This window comes from Periophthalmus magnuspinnatus, chromosome 15 (assembly GCF_009829125.3).
Source record: "Periophthalmus magnuspinnatus isolate fPerMag1 chromosome 15, fPerMag1.2.pri, whole genome shotgun sequence".
Taxonomy (NCBI): Eukaryota; Metazoa; Chordata; class Actinopteri; order Gobiiformes; family Gobiidae; genus Periophthalmus; species Periophthalmus magnuspinnatus.
This window is the reverse complement of record NC_047140.1, coordinates 14,319,152-14,338,420: the sequence shown is the minus strand read 5'-3', so window position 1 is coordinate 14,338,420 and position 19,269 is coordinate 14,319,152. Positions and strand designations below refer to the sequence as shown.

Below are 19,269 nucleotides of genomic sequence, written 5' to 3'. Positions count from 1 at the left end.
TGCCCGAACTATACATCCCTCACTGATTCTATTCAGTGCAAGTCAGAGCAGTAATCATCATTCAAGTAATTATGAACATGTAAGAAGTTCAATTGTGTTGTGCAGTATTATCTCATGACGTTGTGCAAGGTACATCAAAATGCACTGTACATGTAAGAATTCATAATACATTTACAAATAAATATATGTTTAACATTTTGGTATTAGGTGGTAGATCTTTCAGACAATCATTTTAAAAGTAGCTCACATACTGAAAAAGTCTGAGCCTGCTCTAAAGAATAGGTCTGCTCTAGCTAAATAAATCAAAATGACATTAATTACATTAAAATCCACGCAAGTATTTTGAATTTATTTTTAATATCGCAGAGAGATTAAGGGGAGAGGGAAAAAGAGGAGACAAGAAAGGGGAAGCGGGGAGAAGAGAAGAAGTGGAGCATGTCTAAAGGAGAGGGAGGAAGGGAAAGAGAAAGGGGAAGAGAGAGGAAAGAGGAGAGAGACAGAGAGAGGGGCAGATAGCAGCAGGAGGAGAAGGGCACCGTGCCTAAACTCAGCATCTGTCTGAGGCATGAATGTTTATGAGGAGTCTCCCACAGGAACCAGCACCAGCAGAGAGAGAGAGAGAAAGAAACAAGTTTGAGAGAGATAGCGAAGGAGAGATTGATAGAGGGAGAGAGAGAGGCATGTGCGGATGGGCGGAGATGGACTGGGAGAGAGAGAAGACAAAGGAGAGAGCAGACACATGACAAAAACGCTATCTTCGGCCATATTGGTTGCTGCCACTGAAAACCACTATAAACTCCAAAGAAAACATACATTAACTGGCAATTTTTTTAGTATTAAAGTGTTCAACTGTGCCCTAATATCTGCGCTGACTACCCTGCGTCACGTTAGCTGGGAAAAAACAACAAGAGAATAGGCAGAAATGGGGATGAGGTGAGCGAGAGAGTGAAAGAGACGGAAAGTAGATGCGGGTTAATATTTATCGTCGGTACTTTTTCTGTGTCGTGGGGAACATTTTGTTATTTCTCTGTACTACAATACGAATAAAAATGTGGCGTATTTCTGTAAGCAGCACTTCAAAATGTGATATTGTGACAGGCAGAAGAGAGAAGAGCAGAGGTTTGTGCTCGGCTCATCCACAAACATCTCTCAAACATTGTTCAGGAGACCAGCCACAATCAGTGTTCACTGTTCTCTGATGGACGAGAGCAAAACTACAGGGTGAAGGGCTGTGTTTACGGGAAAAACTCTACACTAAGCACACACAGAATGGCACCATAAAGGGCTATATGAGCGTCTCTATAAGTCCTTCAGTATTCCAGTGTGTGCTGCTTTTATGGATGAGAAGACAATGAATAATCTGCATTTCAAACAGAGCATCTATGGGGACGATTGTGGCTTGAGATTTCCTGGTGACAAACACTGAATTCAGATCAGATACAAAGTCTAACTGTGCAAACCAAAGAGGAAAGTTAGGGTTTCACTTCAGTTTTAATACTGTGATAATCAAATTTGGGTGTGAATAAATATATTCGAGTATAAACAACTTCAGCTTCTACTTCAACACTTTATTAGGTCCTCGAACATAACCAATTCATGCAAGTTCACAGTTTATGATAATCAACAAGGATATAAGAATACAAACAACATGGTAAAAAAGATATTTTCAGTTAAATAAAAAGTTAAAAAAGAAGTTAAATAAGTGCGATGAGACAATACGGCGCAGCACAATGTCATTAAATGTATAGTTTATTTAAAGGACCAATAGGAAGGGACAAAAGAGTTTTTAGTCTGTTTGTCCTGCGCCTGCCTACGACTTAGATCAGGTTTTAAGTGGACAAAACATGCAAGTGAAATTAAGCAGTATTTGATTTCCATGGTTGTCTCCTTGTTTTGCCTGAGATGTTCCACAGTATGGCATAAAATGTATCTATCTCAATGGTAATGAGCAGGTGACCCCACCAGGCTAAGTTAGAGGTCGAATCTGTAGAGAGGCGACCTTGCTCCCAGTACAAATATATGCTTTTCCAGGTATTAGAGCACAATAAAAATAGCTTTAATTGGATTAACACAAACAGATTACTCTAATGCCATACTGTGGAACATTCCAGCCAAGCATCTCCATGAACAAAAGTGGAGAAAAGTTGACCTTTATGTAAAATGAAAGCAATGGGTTTTGAACATAAAGTCCACAATGCTGAAAACAAATTTTCCAAATGCGCCAAAAATGTTGACAAAAGTGTTCATAGCAACAGTCGTACAATAAAGTGTAATATTTATATCTTTATTAATGGCATTTCAAACCGTCTAAAGGGCCGCTCCAAAATAGTCTTGTAAAACATTTCAGAATTTCTTTACCAGGGATTGATTTCAGAAGCTTAATGTCTTTTTCTTAGACAGTGGAATGAAACACAAAATGATAGCACCTTCTTAAACCGTCCATATTACGCTATTTTCTGATCTATGCTATAATGTTGTTTCCCCATCACAAACAGACCTTTAGTTGCATTTTTTTTCATTCACACAAACCTTGCATATTTAGGCATATTAGTTCTCTCAAACAGAAACACTCTGTTCCACCTTGTGATGTCATGTGGTAATACAGGAAGTGCTCCACTGTGTTTGAAAACTCGGTACATCTTCAGTAGAATCATTTGATTTCAGCCCTGGAATTACCAATCTTTACTAAACAAAAGGTAAAAGAAGCTGTTAACTCAAAAACTATTGCTTCATGACATCACAAGGTGGAACAGAGCATTTTGAGCTCTGGAGATGTAGAGCACGGGTGTCTAAACTTTTTACTTGGTGATGTGAAAAGTGATGTGAAAGTGTTTGGAGGCCGACCGTTCGGCCTGATCAGTCTTTGAACCATTAATTTTAAATACAAATTAACTATTTAATTATTATTATTAGGATTTATTCACCTCAGAAGGAGAACAAATAACTCTCCTGCACTAATGTGAAGAGCGAAAATGACTTGATTTGACTATAGTAAATAAACCAGGTCTGGCTCAAAAACAGTGGTCTTGATGCACAAAATGTCACACAGGTGAGAGTCAGTTAGTCTTGTCCTCGCACAGTTCTTGTTAAAGTTCATAACCAAAAATGTCTTCTCACACAAATATAACCAAACAAACTCAGCATTTTCTTAGCAAAGTTTCGAATTTCTTTAAACCTGTCTTTATCCACTTGGCGATAAAAGTCAGTGAGCTTGAACATGTGTATTTTACACTGGTCAACAGTGCTAACGGGCCACACATAATTATTTTTATTTCAGTGAAAATTGGTACACAGGCCGCAATTGGCCCCCGGGCCGGACTTTGGGTATGCCTGATGTAGACAGACTAATAATAAAGGATTACTCAAACAAGTGTGATTGAAACAAAACACAACTCCAGATTTTGAAAAGATAACACAAGTCCATTTTGCACAATGTAGGACCTTCAGATATAACCATGTGATCTTTTACTAGGTCAAATATGGATCAAGACCATTCCAAGGCTTCATTCCCACTTGATTTAGTCCTGACCTGAGTCCTGTTTAGTCCTGGTTTAATCTGCTTTCACGTGCATGTCGGCCAGTTCGGATGAGGTTTTTCCGGAGGCGGTGCTCATTCGCCCGACTTGTGCCTTCATGTGCTTTTGGTCGAGTGAGGAGAACACTCTGTATCAATTTGTGACTCAATGTTTTGAGCACAAATTATTGCCTACAGAAGTTATCTCAAACTTAATCTTCACTTGACACAAAATTTCTTGCAATCAGTCTTATTTGTTAGGAATTTTCATTTGACTTCCACCAAAATTCCCATTTCTCTGATTTGAGCAAATGGTGCAGTGTTCATGTACATTTCTACTGGGAAAGTTGTATTTACAGTTTATCCGACACCATGTGAAAGCGACATTGGTCCTGGTCTAGTCCATGTTTAGCTGCATGTGTGTGTAGAAGTGTGAACGCATCCCAAAACTACTGAGGAATGGTCCAATCTGCTCCAATTTATTCCAAAGCCCTTTAGTCTACAGTCAGACATAGCTCAGTTACACACACTCCTCACTGTTTCATGTTCAGAGTTTACTTACCTTTGGGTTGTGTCTCTCAGTCTCCTTCTCTCGCTTCTTCTCCTCTTTTTTCTTTTCCTTCTGTAAAAACAACATGGACAGGTGTCAGAGTACATTCAGAGACAGGTAGAGACAGCAGAGGAGGAGGGGAGGGGGAGAAAGAGAAGAGAAGGAGAAAGAGGGGGGTGAGAGATAGAGGTGGAGGGGGGCGAGAGAGAAGGAGAAAGAAAGACGGGATATTGAGAGAGAAAGTGAGAGGGAGAAGAGGGTAGAATAGGGAAGGAGAGAGGGGGAGGGAAGGGAGGGATAGGATGAAAGAAAGGGAGAGAGAAAGAGAAAAGAGGAGAGAGGAAGAGGAGGAGAAACAAGGACAGAAAGGGGGTGTGAAAGAGGGAGAGAGAAAGAAAGTGGTTGACAGAAGGGGAGAGAGAAAGGGGGAGACAGAGGGGAGAGAAAGAGAGGTGACATAGACAGAGAAGGGGAGAGAGTGGAATGGAAGATTGAGGGGCAGAAAAGGGAGAGAGGAGAGAGAAAGAGGAGAGGGAAAGAGATAGGGGGGTCGATGTTTACCGAGGGATTTGAAAACCGCTGCGCAAATTTAAAGGGACAATCTCCTCCTGAGCAAACAGCTGTGACCTTGAGGACAGAGTCTTTCACCTCTGCACTGTTACGGCTAAATGTGAGTGAGAGACTGTTTATGAACTGTCAAACTCCAAAAGGGGAGAATTACACTTATTGTTGATGTCTCATTCTTTAACCAGCCTTAAAAAGAGGGTATTACACTAGGGGGTATGAACTACACATAACATTTAGATCAACGTCACCTGTTATTGTTAAAATACTATATTCACCAAAAACAACGTATTAACATGTTTTATAAGTTTAAGTTTAGTTCTTCCTCCCTACCTTTTCAGTCACTCAAAATGGTCATACAGGAGCACGGGTGATGTTAGATTCGAATAGCACCCATGAGGGATCGCTAAATTATTCAAACATGCATGGATGACATAAAACCTCTTCAGTTTTTGATGAGGGAACAATGTTTTAATAAGGCACAAGGCTCCAAAAAGTCGATTTTGCACAATATCCTCTCTTTAAAATTCTGTTGGCAGTTATCCAGATCTGAGATCTCAGAGTCAGGATCCCCGGCAGGAAAAACTACGAACATACGAAATCTGGGAAGTACAAAACTTAAATTAGTTTTTCATCAAAATGATCTACAATGAGTTTCACAAGAGACTCATGGGAGATGTTAGGATTCTGACATTATACCGCTTGTTAATGTTGAAATTTGTGTATTTATAGTATTGTATTAGTGTGTTTTGTCATTTTGTGTTGCTGCAAAACAAATACTTGCATCCATTTTAAAGGTACACTGTGTAACTTTGTTGCCCTGCATGGTTTGATCCTGGTTTAGTCCTGATGAAGACCTTGTTCCAGGTTTAATAAGGTTAATTTTGGTGTTTTTGCAAGTTTCAGCACAGCCATTTGCATATCTCCATGGAGACAAGCAGGTATGGACTCAGCAGCAGGAAAGTTACATGGTGAATCTTTAAAGAAAACATGCATGCAATTTATGGCCACGGGTTTTCAGAATGACTTGACTATGGGAGAGATCCTCTGTGTTTCCTCACCTAAACACCATAATGATAAATCTATTAGCCTTATAGCTGGTCATTAAGAACAAACTCTTCCAGCTGTGGTTTCCTAATGTGATTTTAATGTCCTCTGCTCTGTCCTGATGTGCCGCCATCATTAGCTTGTATGCTAGTGGTTTCAGGTTAGCACTGCTGTTTGGTATAAGGGCAAAAATCTGTGGAAGCTAAATTCTAATGGACCTCACTAATGACCAGAAGAAGCCAAAGAAACGTTTTAGATTAGAGTTGCAAAATATATCAAAATTGAAGTTTGAAGAGTCACAATTAGGAAATTACAAAGACTGCAATTATTTAAGTATCAAAACGTTCTCTGCAAATAACAAAATTATCCTCCTTTCTGCTTTAAATTAAAACCTGCTAATCTTACAGTTTTGACTTCGAAGACCTGTTCTGAAATCCATGGGATGCTTGTGTTAGTTTATCAATTCATATTATGCATTCTTGTGGTTTTAATTTCCTTTAAAACATGCTTTTAGTTACCTTGGGATAAGGATTTCACAGTCCAACTTAAAATCATGTCTGCATTTGGGGATGTCCTGTGATAGCATATGTGCTTAAAAACTGCGTAGGGGAAGTCCGGATTTTAACCTGTGAGGCAACAATCTGGGCAAAATACAAAAAGTAAATTTTTGAGACTCAGAGATGGCAATATTGGAATAATGGATTAATGAAACAACCGTGAATGAAGCAAAATACAACTCCAGGTATGTTTTGGTAAGGGGGGTAAGAATATAACATGGTTAAAAACACAATTTACATAATATGGTTCTTTAAGCGCACAGCCATCAGATTTCAGTAAAGAACAGCCTTCTGTTCTCCTGTCTCCCTCTGTGTCTATAGTACACAGGCTAACACTAACACATCTCTATGCTGACACAGTGACACAGGCTTGTGTTGTACTGACAGAGGTAAACAATGGGAAATGTTTGGAGGATTTTCTGTTGTTGGCTGACACTGCTCTCGCTCTGCTCTGTTTGTGGGGTATATGTACTACAACTACTGCTGTTACTACTACTATGCCAACAACAAAATCAAATCTAACCCCTATGGACAGACTATTTTGAGATATTGTGATGCAGTGCTTCTCTGTTTAATGCAGCTCTACACTCTCACACAGACACATTTCCCCACCCACTCAGGTGACAGATGGATTTAACCAATCACAGTGAAGTATGAACTCTCCTTTATTAACCTCTTATGGACAACGTACATGAATTGTGATTAAATTTTTGGCATATCAGCCAACCCTGTGGTTACTCTATGGAGATGTTGCTGACTAAAAACAAACATGGCTGAATTTGCCAGCATTCAAATTGGCTTTCAATGTCGATCTCTATTGATACTTAGGAGCTGATGTCATCAACATTCCCCAGGGGAGTGCAGTGCTGCTGTCTGAAACTCTGCTAGACTTTAATTTGAGCTTTATTTCAACACAATCTGAACATACAGAACAGACCTCACTGGATCAACAGTGATTTGTGCTGTTAAACAAGTCTCTCACACATAAATTTACATTCACTAGCTAGCTAGCATTAGCCAACTGTTTTTTCAGTTCTCACCATTTTTGCTGAAAACCAAACACCTAAACAGGACCATGAACGCTCATATTGATCACAGGTTCCTGAAAATGTCTTGTTTACATCTACGTGTTTTTTCTTTAGTTTTCAGACAATCTTAAAACTTTTTGATAGTATTTGCCAATGTGTGCATTATAACTGCTGAACATTCTGCCATAGAGGTACATGTCTGTCCCAGTGTGACCCAGTGTAATGTCAGTGTCAGTATCAACTGGCTCCACAGAAAGTTGAAACTGTAAATGACATCCATGTTATTGGATGTATGTCATATGTAGTGTCCCCTCATACACTACATGTATTACAGATATAATTATAAATCTTCCCGTTGCCCGTATGAAGCCAGCAAAAGGTAGCTTTGTGGGCATTGTGCATTTGATCTGGAGAGTGTCATGTGCCTCAAACGAGTTTGTGAATTTGTAATCAGTGGTGTGAATCTTTGTCAAAGGAGCAATGTGATTGGTCACCAGAGTATCTTCATGTGGAAATATGTGGATTTTAAGCACATCGAATTCAAGTCAGGTCTTAAAGGACGTTGTTGACATAGCACTTTGTCATAGTACTATGTCATAGTGCTATGCCATAGCACTAGCAAACAGATTGTACTGTTGATGCTAAAATACAACAAGCGTTGCTCACAGAGGTTTCCTTGGATGCCAAGAGTATGTGTCAAGCTCATGTGCAGAATCTTCTGTTGGCTGTGCGGGTGATCACACTGGGGTTTGTCTGGATTTTGGTTCCAGCGAGACGAAAAGGAGGCAGGGGTGGGAGATAGTGTACAACCACCATGAGGGATTTTTGATGGAATACTCAACCCTAAAAGTGAAAAAGTACAAGTTGTTTGTGGTTTAAACTGGTGTAAACTTTATGTCCCGACCCTGAGAGGAAATTATTATGCGATCCAAAATCTACCCCTCACCACGCAGATATACAGATAGAGCCTGCCCCTGTCTGTGCTGTTGGACTGACACAGCCTAATTAGCTTGAGCTTAATAGACTCAGAGACACAGAGCTGCCAGAAAAAACAAGGCCAAATTATAACGCAATGTCAACACGGGCGCGGTTGGAAGTGAGAGAGGCTGGACTCATTTACATAGATTATAAAGGACTGGAAAACAAGGGAGAGGATTAAAGGAACATCAACACTGTGAAGTTGAGACCTCAGATCAGTACAGGGTGATACATGCTCAAATTGAATATCTTAATATTTTTAGGAATAACCTTGTGAACTTTTGTTATATTTTAGTGGTTTAAAATAATGTAACTACAATGTTTAAAACATTCCCTACTGAAAAACACATTATTATTGTTCTTCACGGATGATGAGTGATCAGAGAAATCACTCCAGTCTCCACACACTACTTTAGTTTGAACCATTGAGTCAAAATGGCATATCTTTATTTACAGATGTACAGTATCTGACTATGTGTTATTAAATATGTAGGAGACAGTTGGAACAGTGCGTACCTCTGGCTTGCTCTTGTCCTGGGATGATGGAGAGGCAGTAACTTCAGACTTCTGCTGAAAAACACAGAAATGAACACAACATCAGGCAAGGTAAGTTTATTTGTAAAAAAAAAAAAAACAATTTGTACACAAAGTAATTCTAAGTGCTTTGCAGAATAGGAAAGACATCAAAATCACAATACAAACAAATCAAAACATAAATAATCAGCATACAAATAACATTAAAAGAAGCATAAAAACCTTTTGGTCACTTGTGCAGGTACACAGAACTGTTTTTAGCCTGGATTTAAATATTGTCAAGTAGATTCCTGTGTCACATCTTCAGGAAGACTGTTCCAGGTTTTAGCTGCATAAAACTGAAATGCTGATTCCCCATGTTGAGTCCTCAGACTACGAGATGGTTCATATGGCACTAACATGTTGTAGAAATACTTTGGTGCAAGGCCATGGAGAAACACAAGCAGAGCTGATTTAAAGTCTATTTTCTGAGCCACAGGAGCCAGTGCAGAGACCTGAGCACAGGACAAATGTGCTTGTACTTCCTGGTTCTAGTCAGGACCCGAGCAGCAGCGTTCTGGATGTACTAAACTGTCTTGATGCTCATTTGGAAAGGCCAGAGAGCAGGCTTTGACTTGCTCCATTCCCGCTCTCTCCCTTTTCTGTGCCCTGACTGTACCTGTGCCTTTCCTGGATGGGCTTTCTGCTCATCTTTAACCACTTTAACCTTCATCACGGAAATGGTGTCCAGAACATTCGAATAATTCGATGTCACAGAGTTCAACAAATCATCAGCATTAGAACATGAGCCATTACCATGAACAGTGCACCTGTGTTATCATTTACGTGTCTTCTTCGAAGAACTGCCGGTGCTTTGGGAATAACAGACAGGTCAAATAAAACACAGAAATGACCAGACAGAGCAATGTCCACCACATTGACATTTGAAATATTTACTCCTTTTGTAATGAGCAGGTCCAGAGTGTGTCCTCTGTTGTGAGTGAACTCGCTGACATGCTGAGTCAGACCAAAGGTTTCAAGGACAGAACTGAGCTCTTTAGTGTTTCTGTCAAGCACATTATCCACATGTACATTAAAAACACCTGTAATGACTAAACCATCAAAGTCTGTGCTTACGACTGAAAGCATCTCAGTAAAATCATTAATATAAACAGTGCTGGGCTATGGAGTGATTGTTTTAGCTGCATTTTACTCAAATGATGAAAACACCCCAAACGACAACCAGTGAGTAACTAAATTATCTCTAAAAACTCATACACATCTCCACGCTTTTTATTTGCTCAAGTTTCAGATTCAAATTTAAAGTTAGGTGGAGCTAATTCCACTAGAACTGTTACCTGTGTTTTTGTCAAGCTACGTTAGAGTTAAAAACAAAGTCAAGATTAAAAGATTATAGGACAAAGTTTTCAGTAATGGCCGAAAGGACGAGATTGCAGATAAAAGTGGTCAAAATGAGTTTCCACCACAAATCAAATCAAATCAAACTTTATTTATATAGCACTTTTCATACAAAAAAAAAGTAACACAAAGTGCTTTACAAAGCATTAAAATCAGTCCCACCCACCAAACCCACCCAGCCACCCGACAGCCCAACAACCCAACCCCAACACATCAATAATCATAACCAAACAACCCCCCACCCCAACACACACTCCCACCCCCCACCACAGGGTGGCTAGGCATTCCCTTGAAGATGAGCTCTGAGAAACTCAGAGTATGAAAGAAGCTTGGAGTAGAGCCTTTCTCCTCTGAGTGGAGAGGACCAGCTGCGGTTCCTTCAGCATCTGTTCTGGATGCCTGATATACTGTAGAGCATTCCAGGCAAAGTAACAACATCTCCATGAAATAATTAGGTGGTGGACGCTACACCAGAAAAGTTTAATTCATTCACAATTATTCACCCTCACATTGACTATCACTGTCCTCGACATAGGCTTAAATGTGTACATCTTTGTGCACTTTCTCCAATGTCCTAAACAAAGATTGTCCTTGGCCTGAACTAAAAGTCGTTAATTAAATCCAATGAAGCAGATTTCTCTCGGCCTCGCTCCAGTGACCACCCTGATCCGAGGGTGACTGCAGCTTTAGTGCACAGACTAGTGTCAAAGCACAATTATACAGAGATCTTGTAGAGCAGACACATGCGCAACCTGCATTACCCTGCCTGTGACCTGTGAACTCTGACCTGTCTCTGACCATGCAGGAGTTTATTTCAGAGCACGTTTAGAAAAATACAGTCTATGAGAGTCCACTGACCTCTGCACCACCTGAGAGATAGAACGAGGAGAGAAGGAGCTGTGTTCATTTGTCAGGTGAAAGAACTTTAAGGCACAAGATTAAAATGCCAAGTTTGTAGAGATAATCTTCGACAAATAATTAAGGTTAAATGTTTGTGGATAATAAGTTTGGATTTTTTTTTTTTTTTTCAAACAGTGACTCTCCCATAGTCCCCTACTTAACCGTAAAGTTATTTGATTGTTTGACTGAACGTGTTAACATGTGCAACACTGAAAATGATTCCATGTTTAGTTTAATGTTTTTACATACTTACATGCAGAGGTGGGCGTTATAACCACATGAACAAACTCTAATAAAGCATACTGAAAATGTAGCTTCAGGCTCCACACTCACATGTCTTTTTCATATCTCCAAATCCCCATAAATACATACATTTATTCTTATCTTCATTTCTGTAGCACCACAGAGAAAAGCTACATGGATTTTATCAGGGACTGCAAACGTGCACATCGCTCTGCATCTGAGCCTGTGGTGTTTTGGACTCGACAAAAACTGGATTAAGCATCATTTCCCAGCATGCTTTGGGGATTCTGTAATTACATTGTGTTCATTTTCCAGCTTTAGTCATGTTGTCAGTCAAGTGAATTACAGCTCATCTTCTAACAGTAACTTACCACTAAGTTATCATTATGGTTGTGTTCACATTTGCAACACCGCGTCAAAACTGGGACTAAATTGGCAAAAAAAACATGGACTAGACTAGAACAGCACTAAACCAGGACTAGAACATAATCGAACCAAGACTAAGCAGGACTCAAATCATAGAATCTTGGAATGCTGAGTTCCCAAGGACCACATGAACGCAGCATTAGACTCCCCACTGTATTAGACTCCCCACTGAAATGTCTTTTCTTTTTTTTTTAGATATATCGCTGCATTTTGTCTGATCTTCGCACATCTCTCTGCATCTGGGACTGTAGCGTTTTGGACAGGCTTGACAAAAACTGGATTAAGTCATCATTTCCCAGCAGGCTTTAGGGAAAAGCATGATTTCTTTTGTATGTTGTCAGACCGGTATCTCTGCCTCTGTCTTTAATATGAAAGCTGTAAACCACATTTCAAACAGACACCATGAGGCTGGGATACTGTGCTTTCTCCTGCCCATCTGGCTCTGTGATAATCTCTCAGTGATGTGTCTCCAGAGGTTCTACAGAAGCTGTTGTTTGCATTTAAAAGAGAAGACCCAGTTTACAAATCTATGGACTCTCTGTACTGGAGTCTGATCAAATGATGGTGTATCTGGGACAGACTTGGCACATTAACTGCTTTGGGTTTTGCTAAATACTTGCTTTGGTGATTCTGTGTTTGATTAAAAAAACATACTGCATAAAGTCACATGCACTAATATGGGAATCAAGAATTAGAATAAAAGCCTGCACCATTAATAATAAGGTATTTTCATGTTCTACATTAAAGGAACTGTATGTAAGATTGTGATTTTAAATTCCATAAACATAACCTAACATAACTGTGTCCCCAGATAAGAGGGATATGTTCAAATCAAATATAGCTTTACTGACAGCAATTCTCATGCCGATTTATTCTTAATTACAAAAAATACAGGACGCACGGTGTTTATGTTATAATTTAGTCTTTTGATTCTCAAGACGACGATACAATCAGAAAACAGAATGAGTCTCACGTGAATCTCTCATTTTGGGTTGCCAGTTTCAATGCTGAAATCCAGTTGGTTTAAACCTAAAAGGACTCTCTCTGATCTGAATCGTCACTACTTAAACCTCAGCACCTACAGTCAAACATTAATCAGTGCTGAGAATGAGAAAAACACGTATGTGTCTTCTATCTGCAGATTAAGGCACTAGCAACCCAGGTTCAGCTGTGATTCTAGTATCTTTTTTCAACAACTGTAAGAGCGTTGGATCCATACAGTTTATGTAAGTGCAATATTTTATGCTAAAGTAAAACTGTACACACACATATTTAAAAAATTATACCAACATTTGTGTGATGTCGTACTATTGGTAGTATAATCATTCATACATTAGGCCTCTCTCACACATTTGCTGACACTTGAAATATTCTTCATAATGAGCTGTGGAAAGTTGCTGATATACACTTTTGTCTCCGTATAAAGCTGCATCTTCAGCTTCAAAGCATTTCATTTCTAAGAAGACAAATCAATGTTATCTTTCTGCAATCTAAAAATAGAAAAACAAGCCTCACTAATAGGGAAAAGTATCTAAATGCGATTTTTCTGACAAGCATTGTGACTGCGATTAGATTTGCGATTTATGTTTAAATAATAGGATTCTGTTTAAAGTTCCCATTTTAAACACGTCCAGAAGTATTGACAAAAAAGACTGGAATATGAGCTGACAAACTAATACAAGAATCACATTTCAGAACATGTTTGCATAGATCTAAAATACAAGGTTAGCAGGTTTTTCATGCAGAATAAGACAGGAGATTTGGTTGTTTGTGGCAGAAATGATGGTACTTCAAAAATGACAGAAGTCGTTATTTGCTAACTCGCAATTAATCTTGTAGCGCTGAACAAGAGTCAAGCAGTTCCCCAACATCCATGCTTAAAATGGTATAAAATGGTCGGATATGTTCCCACAGAGGAGAATAAGCTCCTGTAGGTTTAAAGGGTTAGCAGGTTTTATATGTGATTAGCCCCCATGGAGACACAGGAATGTTTAGTTCTCTATTATACAAATATGTAATTATAACCTACATAACTGCAGCCTTTGCAATCTGTGATTCATTCAAATTGAGATTATGATTAGCTTGCACCATAATCTTGTAATAATATTGCTCAGTTCACAAAATGGTGGTTGGGATTCAGATCAGATACATTGGGTCAGTATTTATTGTGTGTACTTTTTCTTTGCACTACTGGGATTTTTTTTGCATTTTTTTGGCTATATGATAAGATCTGAACTGTAAAAGATTGAATAAATCACTTCTATGACTCATTATAGATACAAACTAAGAATGAAAGTGTTTAATTCTGCTATTTATCTATTGCAGCTCATGATTTTTTAACAATATTGTAGATGTAGAATAGGTTTTTGCGTGGTAATCGTGCTTCAGGATTTTTCTGTCAGTTATAAATTTGTTTAAATATTATCGTTTATCGTCAATATTTTCTTCGCACATCAAATTTTGTTATCGTCACAAGCCTAGACACAAATACTGAAGAAAAAAATGTGCTGTTAACTCATTTTATTGTATTTTTTATGATGGAAAGTAGTATTTATTGTTTATTTAATGCTGCAATAACTTAAAAACTAAAAATGCCAAAATGTTATGATAAAAGGCCTTTGAAATAGTAGATATTAAAATTTAAAAAGCTGCTGAAAGTAGCACAGAGGTAGAATAATATATCAGCAATAGCACCAATTCTGATCCACAAGTGTCACAAAACAACAATAAAAGGTGATTGGCATTCGTAACAGCAGAGTTTATTGGAAATATTACCAAACTGTACTGATTCCTCACAATATAAAAATAAATGTGAGGAGTATTTAAAATATAAAGGCATGAAAAATAATATATAAATGCTTCAGGATGGCTCAAATCTGCAGGTGAAAAATGTTGCTTCAGCGATTTCATTTTGCTTGTGATGGTGAATATTTAAACGGGAGCAGAAACCCTGCGCTAGGCAACAAGCCAACAAAAGAAAAAACAGAGGATTTTTTTTTTTTTTTTTTTTGCCAAGCTAGCTAGGTTCATGTCCAAACCCAGGTCTTGAGTTTTGTCCATGTGTTATAAAGTGTGTCAAGTAGAGGCAGTAATAATAAAGCTACAAAAACAGTTACCTTTGACAAAACTTTACAAGATGAGTGGGTCTGGAAGTTATCCTGTCTCCCTGAATCCAGAGGGTTTGATTGACAGGTGGAATAACCGACACACATGGCGGTTTAGGAGGAAAAAGGGAAACAAAAAACAAAAAACAACGCAGAGGACTGAGAAACGGCAAAATCAATTATCAAAGCATCAAACTCTTATTTATCTCCGGTAAAAGAAGTGATACATTTTGCTCTGAATGATACAAGAATTTTGGAGAGGCATTTGAGAAACATGTGCCACAAATTAGCGGCTTTGGTTAAGACGGAGGTTTGTCATGCTCTATGGTCCAATTTTAGACCTTTTTTTAGATTTGAACAGACTGTGGAAGGGATTGGTTCGGCAGCACAGTGGCTGAGTGGTACTGAGTGGTAGTACTCATGCTTCAAAACAAGAACAACAACCTTTCAGTGTGGAGTTTGCATGTTCTCTCTGTGTCTGGGTAGGCTCTTGATGAAGTGCTCCAGAGATATTGAAGGATGGGTCAAATGCAGACGACAAATTCCATATGAGGACAACAAAGTGTGCGTTAAATTGGCTGGTCAGGCAACAGAAACAGTGTGAAAATGCTACCGACAAAGTTCACCTTATTTTACAACATCATGCTACAAAACCACACTCCATGCACTCCTCTTGTGCAGGACTACTGAAAACCACAAAGAATAGAGAAGGTTCATGTTGCTGCCTTTATAATTCATGCCACTCATTTGCACTAAATGGGTTATCTTGTTCTTCTCCATAATCAATTATTTTCTGTACTGCACAGTATGTTTGTTTTTATTACGCCTTTGGAAAGCTCCTCTTATTGCTAACAAACACAAAAGGCACTTTATAAAGAAATGTGATGATGACGATGATGATGATTATTATTATTATTATTCAGCTCTAGACTCTCGCCTTTCTAAAATCTTTCCATCCTCTACACACTCACTCTATTCTCTCGCTCTTTCCCTTCTTTCATTTCCGCTTCCATCCTCGTCTCTACTCCTCTAACCCTCCCCTTCTCCTCTCCTCCTTCACCCCTCCCTCTTGCATTCTGCTTCCCTCCATTTCACCTGCTTCACCCTTCTCCTCTTCTGAACCTGTTTAGAGCCCTGTTCACATCCTCTCCCTCCTTTCTTGCTCTCCCTCCCTTCTTTTCGCACCTCCTCCATTTATCACCTCATCTGCTTGTTTAGAGTCCTGTTCATATTCTCTCGTCCTCTCCTCTCCCTCCCTCCTCCCTTCGTCTTCTTCTTTCCTTCTCTCCCTCCCTGATCTTCTCCTCCTCCCTCTCTCTTCTTCTTTCCTCCCTCCCTCATCTTCTCCTCCTCCTCCCTCTCTCTTCTTCTCTCCTCCCTCCTTTATCCACTCCTCAGCCCAAATCGAGTTCACATCCTCTCCTCCTCTCCCTCCGCTCTCCTCCTCCTCCCTTTATCCCCTCATCCGCTCAAAGCCTGTTTAGATCCCTGTTCACATCCTCTCCCCCTCTCCTCTCTTCCTCACCCCCTCCTCCTCTCTCTCCTCCTCTCCTCCCTTTATCCACTCATCACCCCAGAGCCTGTTTAAAGCCCTGTCCGCATCCCAGTCTCTCCCCTCGTCTCCTCCTCTCTTACATCATCTCCCTCTCTCCTCATCCTCCCCTCCTCTCTTCTCCTTCCCTCCCTCCGCCTCTCCTCCTCCTCCCTTTATCCCCTGATCTGCCCAGAGCCTGTTTAGAGCCCTGTTCACATCAAAGTCTGATGAAGTTTAGACAGAGCGGAGCCCGGAGACAGAGCTGCCTAAGACGTGAGCGCACATCCTTCTTTCACCGCGAGCGAAAAAACAATAGAAAAATGAACACAACAAGAGGGAGGAAAAGAGGGAGGAAAAGAAGTGAAGATTGGCAAGTGTTTTGTCCTCAGTGAGACGGAGCCGTGCGAGTCTGAGCCCGGGGTAGTTTTAGAGGAGAGGAGGAGATTTGGCGTTGGATGTTGGAGTTTTGATGCGTTTGATACTGGGGCTTTACTTTTAAACTTCAGACAGAAATAAGCAGACGGGGTTGTTCTAAAGTGGTGCACCAGTGGGTTTTGAGTTCAATTCCTACACCAGATCGAGCCTTACCATGGGTTTCAGAATGATGAAAAATTACGACTGTTATCAAAGCGAATACCAATTTCAAAAATAAACTATTATATCTTTTGAATGGGATGGATATATTGCCAATCCCTAGTCATTTCTATACTTCCATGACTATTCTAACTATAGTATGCAGTAACATGGTGTCAGGTTTTGAGGTTTTAGCCTTTTAAACTGAGCCCGGGGTAGTTTAGGAGGAGAAGAAGAGATCTGGAGTTGGATGTTGGAGTTTTGATGCAGGCTTTACTCACAGCTTTTAGTCCTTTTAAACTGCAGAAATAAATGCAGTAGTAAAAAGGAGGCTTCTGAAGGAGACTTTGGTGCTCTTAAAAGATGGAGGACTGGATGCAGGAGTGTGGCAAGACTCAAAATACATCAAAAACAAGATTAGTCTGGAAAAGTACTCGGAAAACATGGTGGTGCAGAGGTTAGCGCTGTCATCTCACAGCAAGAAAGTTTCAGGTTGGATTCCCCGAGCAGGTGTGGGTCTTTATGTATAGAGTTTGCATGTTCTTACTGTGTCTGTTTAGGTTTTCTCTGGGTGCTCTGATTTCCCAGCTCAATTAAAATGTATCCTCTGAATCTCAAACTTAATTAGCTCCTGATTGAACAAAAATCTAATTTAATTTAAAATGTTGTTGAGCTTTCTATATATTTATCAGGTAATAGCGTAAAAAAAAGACAAAATCAGACTTTTACTTAGGTTTTACTGGTTATTGTTGTCCCAGAAAGTCAATTTGTTTATTTAGTACGTTATTTATATTTTAAGGAAATAAATGCCGCTCTGCTTTATTGGTTGATATCAATACCAAATCTGAAAACGTCTCAAATGTGACGTACGTAGAGCCAGTAACGTGAAATACTGGTAGATTCTAAGCGCACAACATGAAAAATATAGCCTAGTTTTTTTGTTTTTTGTCCTTTAAAAACAAATACAGTTAGGGGTGCACTTGGTCCCTAGAGGATTGTCTCCAAGTGCTCCAGTTTTCCCAATCAACCTCAAACATGTACAATCTTCCTGCTAGCTACCCCTGACCAAGATCCTGTCTCAGATCTGGTTCACTGCTGACAAGTTACCACAACAATCAAATACAGACCAAAAAATGACAAACGTACGAATGCGGCTTCATTATACACCAGCACAAAACACCAAAACAAAAGCAAAACCAAAGCAGTGTGGGATTTGGCCGAGAGAATTTGGCATCCCTTTTACAAACCAAACACACTGACTGTTATTTGGCTCTGCACAAAGGGAAATAAAGGGACTTCCAACTGTAGTAAAGTAACTGCCAAGAAGCATTTATTACAACAAAGAAATACCACGCCTGAAGTTAAGTCGGTTGGGGACTTTTTTTTTCTTTTTTTCACACTGCTGGGCGGTCTGCTGGGCGGTCTGTTGTCTCAGGTTTGGAGGCTAGGAGATATTTTTAGTTCATATTTCACATAAAAAAAGAAAAGAAATACCAAAATAAGGCTCAAACAATTGCTCTTTCCTATTCAGAAGACATGTTTAATCAGGTGAGTTGGTAAAACAGATTAAACAGATTGTAGATTAAAAGCAGACTCTGGCTCCAATTCACTTTGTATTGAAAGACTGTGTCCCCTCTCTCTGTAACTGCTGCTGTCACACTTGTCATTTTGGTCTTAAAATGTTCATATTAACCCGCTCTACACGAACCTGGTATTTTTATTTCCTTATTTTGCCCATAAATAAAGATATGAACATTAATAACAGACAAATCAGTTGCCTTCTTTCACTGAGGTTGCTCCTGGTAGTGTAAGCAACAGGTTTGATTAGCGTTGTTAAGCGTTATGGGTGACGTCACACTCAGTTTATGAACCAACTGAATACGCAAGGTTATTTACATGTATGAATAAAATAAAATATAAAACTCCAGATAGTGCATGTGTCTTGGAGAAGAAACAACACAGGAACAGGGTCAAAAGTTCAAGTCAGTTACGCAAAATATGGACAAATTATATGTATATGTATGATATGTAACTTTTCTGATGTAAAGTCTGTCACCTTTTTGTTGTCACTTTGCTTTGCCTGGATTTTTCCACAGTATGACCTTAAACATATCTTTCTCCGTGGGGAAACTTCACCAGACCAAGTTACAGGTCAGCTCTGTGGAAAGACGCCGCCGCTTATGGTAAGAATGCATGTTTTTAAAAGGTATTCATTTATCAAAAAACAGCTGTAATTAAATACATACAACACAAACCAGTTTAATGCTATACTGTTGAACATTTCAGGCAAAACAAATCTCCAGGGAGACAAGCAGGAGG

The 19,269-nt window shown here is 39.4% G+C and overlaps 1 protein-coding gene across 1 annotated transcript in view; it reads right to left on the bottom strand.

The window, feature by feature from the left end:
- LOC117382958 (stromal membrane-associated protein 1-like) overlaps positions 1-19,269 on the bottom strand; it is a 158,903-nt gene that overhangs the window by 93,851 nt on the left and 45,783 nt on the right. Inside the window, exons 5-6 of the mRNA XM_033980203.2 lie at positions 8,755-8,808; positions 4,077-4,136 (exon numbers count right to left, since the gene is read on the bottom strand). Coding sequence (XP_033836094.1) covers positions 4,077-4,136; positions 8,755-8,808 — 114 coding nt within the window. The remainder of the gene's footprint in view (positions 1-4,076; positions 4,137-8,754; positions 8,809-19,269) is intronic.